Source organism: Dromiciops gliroides, chromosome 5 (assembly GCF_019393635.1).
Source record: "Dromiciops gliroides isolate mDroGli1 chromosome 5, mDroGli1.pri, whole genome shotgun sequence".
NCBI classification, from domain to species: Eukaryota; Metazoa; Chordata; class Mammalia; order Microbiotheria; family Microbiotheriidae; genus Dromiciops; species Dromiciops gliroides.
The window spans coordinates 106,173,687-106,179,686 of record NC_057865.1 but is presented as its reverse complement, the minus strand read 5'-3'; the positions used below and the strand labels follow the sequence as shown (position 1 = coordinate 106,179,686).

The following is a 6,000-nucleotide window of genomic DNA, read 5'->3' as shown; positions in this document are numbered from 1 at the left end:
ATATATAGTGGAAATATCTAAGCGGAATATAACTGTCAGTTTTGTATTTGATTCCCCAGCACCTCGAACTGTACCTGGCTTAATGTATACTGATTGATTAGATGAGAAGGGGGTGCAAACAAAGTTTATTCCAATTTTACCAGAGGCAGGTGTTGGTCAAAGGAATTTCAACAATTAAACAGGAGCTAGTTCACAAAGAAACACGCTCTTATTGTGCTCATTTCAGTTACTCCTGTAGACCCTCTTCATGGAGAAATCTAAATATTTCCCATAGGATTCAGCGGTCAGATTTTGCCCAGATTGAGTATTTGTAGGTTTAAAAAAAAAAAAAAGGTTTCGAGGGCTTTTGACTTTTATGGAAGTGAACACACATTTTTTGGAGAAGTTTCAAAGCCGGCAGGGTGCACTGGAAAATGGCTACCCCCTCAAGTACACCCCCCCAAAAAAAAACAAACAAAAAAACCCAACAACCTGGAAGCAGGAGCACCAGCATGGAGTGATATTTCACCCCCATGCAAGAACCGGAAGAGATCTTGGGGAAATCACCTCTTTCAACCCAGTGCTTAGTTATTATATAGGTGAGGAAACCCAGGGTAAAGTGTGCCTGACAGAACAAGGATCTTGGAATCGGGAAGCCAATGTTTTCATCTAATCTCAGACTGTCACTGGCTCCACGGCCCCGGGCAAAGGGATTTAACCTCTCAGCTTCAGTCTGCCCATCGGTAAAATGGGGGCTGTGAGGGTCAAGTGAGATCCTAACGGGCTCTATGACCCTAGGCAAGTGACTTAACTGCCTAGCCTCGGTGACCCATTTGTAAAACGGTGGTGATGAGAATAGCTTTCCCGCCCCCTCCCCACACCCATCCCCGCCTGAGTAGCAACCAATGTCAAATGCGAAAATAATGAGCTGCACGTTTTTATTACTCTCACTGCTCAAGGTTATCGCCAATCAGTGGAAGCCCCGGGATTCGAACCCGCCGCTCTCAGGCTGACGGGGGCCGAGGAGCTCTCTTAGCACCACGTCACGCGGTGCGGTAGGAGAGTGCGGGCAGTGCGGGCTGGTGGCGGAGGCCCTGAGCTAGCTGGACTGGGGTAAGGAGCGGACGCGGGGACAGGATGAGAGCAAAGGGAAGATTCGGAGGTACGCGGCCGCGGGCTGCACCGCCGGGCCGTTAGCGGGGAACTCAGGGCGGCTTGGGCCTGTAGCGTGGCCCAGGAGCGCGGCTCCTCCCGGATCTGCGGGAGGCCCGGGCCCTGTGCACGTGCCATGCGAGACCTCCGCATGCGCCACCGGGGCGGGGAGGGAGAGAAGGGGGAGAGGGGGACCGAATCCTGGAGCCAAATAGTGAGACGCCTCAGCTTTGGGGGAGCCGGCTTGGGCTGCACGACCCGAAGGCAAAGCAGCTTAAAGAACCTTTTTTAATGTAGACTAGAATGTGTCGGATTTGTAACCTGTCCCCGCCATGCATGTATGCATGTCAAGAATGGGAAGTGCAAATGGCTCTTGGGTCGTCTTTTTTGTTCTTTGAACTACAACTCCCAGAATTCCACGGGAGCCTCCGGTCAGTTTCTGTCTCTAGGGTATGTCAATTGTTAGAATAGTTATACAGGATAGGTTGAAAGCAAAGCTTTCTTCCGATGACGTTAGTGATGACGCGCCAATGAAAAAAAACCAATGAGTATATCATTGAAGAACGTCTTTACCAGAAGCCCCAGTGGCCTAATGGATAAGGCATTGGCCTCCTAAGCCAGGGATTGTGGGTTCGAGTCCCATCTGGGGTGATCAATTTTGTTCCTTACAAATATTAAATTTTTAAAATGACTTGTTTTCTTGCAGGAAAAACAAACTATAGATTCGAACTCAGCATCACAGGTTCTCAATTTAGCGCGTACCATCTTCCTACCTCGAAGGGGTACGTTCTCGTAGAACTCCCTGGCCTTGTACAAATTGTCTTTTGGGGTCGCTTCGACCTTTTCACTCTTAGCGTTAGTTCCCTCATGCACACTTTCAAGTCGGCCTTCTTGCGGTTCGTCACACAAGGGTCAATCCGCTTCCTGCGTGCGTGCCCTTGCACGCCCAGGCCGTCCGTCCTGCTTGCCGTGCCCTCCTCCCTCTTTACCTCGGGGTTTTGGGATCCCTAGCTAGCTTCAAAGCTCACTTCAATCGCCACCTCGCCTCGTCCTTGCCCTTGCCCACGCCCCCCACTCCCGTCTCTTTCCTTTGTACATCTCTCCCATATACCTATGTAAGTGTGCCAGTTTTCTCCTCTGCTAGAATCTAAGCTTCTGTAGGGCAAAGGCTTTCATTCTTAGCATCTAGCGGATTAAGCAAATTCCAGACGCTGTCTCTGGATCTACGTTAAAGTGCCCCGAGGTTTTGCTTAATCGATGGTAAAATGCAGGCTCCGCCCTCTTATCTTCTTCCCGGATTAGGGTCCGGGACGTAGGAGAGTAGGGGCCGGGGGTAAACCAAGAATGTGCCTTATCGCGGAGGTGCTGCCCTACCACGATCGCGGCGGAGGTCAAAAAGACGCAGCAGGCCCTCGGACACTCGGCTTTCGTTTGCTTCTCCTTTCTGCGCTCGATTGCGTGGCCTGGAGTGCAGAAGGTGGGGGGGCCTTAGGGGGAGTCGCGTCTTGGCCGCGGCTGGTGGGGCGAAGAAGCCTTTTCAGGCTCGTCGCCAGCGGAGGGCGCAGCCGCTGCTCCTCGTCGGCCGCCGTCCTCAGCCCGAGGCCGCTCCCCGATCTCGGCGCTTGCAGCAAGATGGTGGCCCTAGGCCCGCCGGCCCGCACGCTGCGGGCCCTCCTGCAGGAACTGCGGTACTTGAGCGCGGCCACAGGCCGGCCCTACAAGGACACGGCAGCCTATCGGTATCTCGTGGAGGCCTTCCGGGCACACCGGGTACGGACCCCCGCGGCCTCGGCCCGGATGGGGGGCGGGGTCTGCCTGCGGGCTATGGGGATAGGGAGAGAGAGGCGGATTCGGGGAGCCGCCTGCGAGAGCCTGGGATCCAACTCGGGATTCCTTCACCGGAGCCTGGAGACTCGCCCTCCCGGGCCAGTCCCCGCGTTGTCGCACCTCTTTTGAGCCCTGTGGGGTCGTGACCTCTGCCATAAGATGTCATGTTACGGATGAACAAACTGAGGCCCGCAGTGGGGAAGTCCCCGCAGGACTTGCTGGAGCGCCTGGGAGAAGTCTTTCAAACCAGGGGCTTACGGTATCCCCCCTGAGAGAGACGTGGGATGGCGAGAATGAACCTTCCATCCAGAGGTCATTATTAGGTCACCGACAGGTGTGGGGACTAAGGGTCACAGTAATTGGGTGGTCACAGTCCAGTGTCGGGGGGCCACCGTTCCAGAACACACAGCCCAAACACGTGGTGAAGCTAGGGATAGGTGCTAGTACGCTAGTTTTTCAGATGGGGAACTCGAGGCACCCAATGGGCTGGTCTTTTGTGCTGTCAACATTTGTTGACGTTTTTGGAAACAGCTGTGGTTGAAAACTATTACTGGGGTATCTCGAATTCTTAATAAAGATTCCAGGGGCAGCTAGGTGGCACAGTGGATAAAGCATCGGCCCTGGATTCAGGAGTACCTGAGTTCAAATCCGGCCTCAGACACTTGACACTTACTAGCTGTGTGACCCTGGGAAAGTCACTTAACCCCAATTGCCTCACTTAAAAAAAAAAATTCCAGGAGCTTTTCTATGGTGGCTGGGGAACTGGGAATTATGAAGAAAGAATTTGCAGCTCTTAAGCATCGAAAACCTACAGCTCATTCAAAGAGGGGAATAATCAATCCATGGACAAACTTACAGGTTCCTTTGGCATCCTTTACAGCATCTCAAGATCTCCAGGAAGACCCCGTTATGTTGTGTGGACCCCCTGTCATGAGCTTAAATGAGCACACAACAGACATAAGCAGGTAGAGATAAATGATGATCTTCAATCACTGAAGGAAGCTTTGGACTATCTCACTGGTTGATTATAAACTCCTTGAGGTTAGGGACCGTTTTTTAATTTTGTCTTTATATCCTCGGCGTTGAGAAGTTTCTTGGCACAGAGAGGTGCTTAAACTGTTTACTGGACTGAACTGGATTGAAGTAGAACAAAATATTAACAGGTAGTTAAGATGCTTCTTCTATTCCCATTCTTTCTGCACCTTCTCTTAGAACTGATTAGGAATTCTTGTCTTTCCTCCAGTTTTTATGCAGGGTCTTTTTTTTTCCGTTAGGTTCTTGTTGACCATGTTGAGCCTTGTTCCTGAACCTATTCTAGCACATTTGGTGTGGTTATAGTGCTGAAAGCTCAGTCTAGCATGGGGTCTGTTTTTAAAAATATTTTGACAACTGTTTCAATTTAATTGGTTTCCTTTGTAATCCTGTGTATTTTATTTTATTCATTTAAAAACATTTTCTGAGGGGCAGCTAGGTGGCACAGTGAATAGAGCACCGGCCCTGGATTCAGGAGGACCTGAGTTCAAATCCGGCCTCAGACACTTTACACACTTACTAGCTGTGTGACCCTGGGCAAGTCACTTAACCCCAATTGCCTCACCAAAAAAAAAAACAAAACATTTTTTGAGAAGGGGTCCATAGCCTTCACCAGACTGCCCAAGAGGATCCCTAGCTAGGATCTTCTGACCTCAAATTCCAGATTCTGTTTCCTGATTCTCAATTCCAAAGAAAATTTCAAACAGTGACTGGTAATAACAGGTAGCATGTGTGTAGCACTTTAAAGCTTGCAAAGTGCTTGACATGAGTTGGCTCATTTAGAAAGGAAAGGTCTTTAGTGATATATCTTTTACTGCCGTATCCAAAAAACAATTGTCAGGGCTCCTTAACTGAGAGAGATGAAGGGAACAGCAGTCCTCTTTCCTTTTCTTCCCCTAATCAACCTCCTGTCCTGATGCTTCAGTCGGAGGGCATCAATCAGATGGGATGGTGTGATGCCTTACATGAAATCGAATGAAGACATAAACCTGATCATCTCTGCTGGTGAATTTTCTCATCATTTTTATTCATAGCTTTTGCTTTTACATTACTTTATTTGCATATCCATCCCTTCTCCTACTTCATGAGCCATTCCTTATAAGAAGAAAAAAGAGGGAAAAAAGCAATTCGGCAAAACTAACAAGTGTTTTTACTGTGTCTGACGGTATGTTGGATATTCTTCATCCAAACTCCCCTCCCCTTCCCAAAGAAGGGCAGGTGGTTCCACTGGCACGTTTTCAAAGGGAGGTGTGGTTCCTAATTTCTGGAGAACTCAAAGTCAAAATCTTATAGGTGTGGGGCAGCTAGGTGGCGAAGTGGATAGAGCACTGGCCCTGAATTCAGGAGTACCTGAGTTCAAATCCAGCCTCAGACACTTAACACTTACTAGCTGTGTGACCTTGGGCAAGTCACTTAACCCCAATTGCCTCACTTAAAAATAAATTTAAAAAAAAAAACTTAAAAAAAAATCCTATTGGTGTATCAATGGAATCTGAGAGGATCAGAATCTAGGAACCTGAGGGGCCTATGCAAATTGTATACTTTTTCTGAGTACTTTTCCCCATTATGTCTTTAGAGAAATAGCCTTCAATGTTTGTTTGCAAGTTAAAACAAATTCCTTGTTAAACACTGATATGGAATATGGGCTTCTATGTCCTCTTTAACAATAAAATCTATGGAAACAGTCATTTCTTTAAAGTGGGGAAGGGTTTGTTTGGTACTGCCTTTGCTTGGTAGCCTTTAGGAGGCAGCAGCTTTGGATGTGGAATCAAGAGAATTTCATTTTGCCCCAAAACTACATTTTTGACCTTGGACAAGTTATTTAACAAACCGAGGCTTTAGTTTCTACATTTGTAAAATAACAGACTCAGATTAAATGATTTTCTGAGATGCCTTCAAACCTAAAATTCTATGAAACTGGTGCCAAAAATTTGCTTTGATTTCTAGTGTGAATGAAATTTTTCAGTTGGAAGTAAGCATAATAGTATGGCAAACATAATCTTCAACATT

At 48.1% G+C, this 6,000-nt stretch overlaps 1 protein-coding gene and 1 non-coding gene across 2 annotated transcripts in view; both read left to right on the top strand.

Moving 5' to 3' along the window:
* The first annotated feature begins 1,709 nt into the window (after nt 1–1,709).
* Nucleotides 1,710–1,782, top strand: TRNAR-CCU. Its single transcript has one exon. It is a non-coding gene; the product is annotated as a tRNA-Arg (tRNA).
* A 660-nt stretch (nt 1,783–2,442) lies between these two features.
* LOC122727640 (putative RNA-binding protein Luc7-like 2) overlaps nt 2,443–6,000 on the top strand; it is a 114,704-nt gene continuing 111,146 nt past the window's right edge. The window contains exon 1 of the mRNA XM_043965309.1: nt 2,443–2,901. Coding sequence (XP_043821244.1) covers nt 2,476–2,901 — 426 coding nt within the window. The 5' untranslated portion in view covers nt 2,443–2,475. The remainder of the gene's footprint in view (nt 2,902–6,000) is intronic.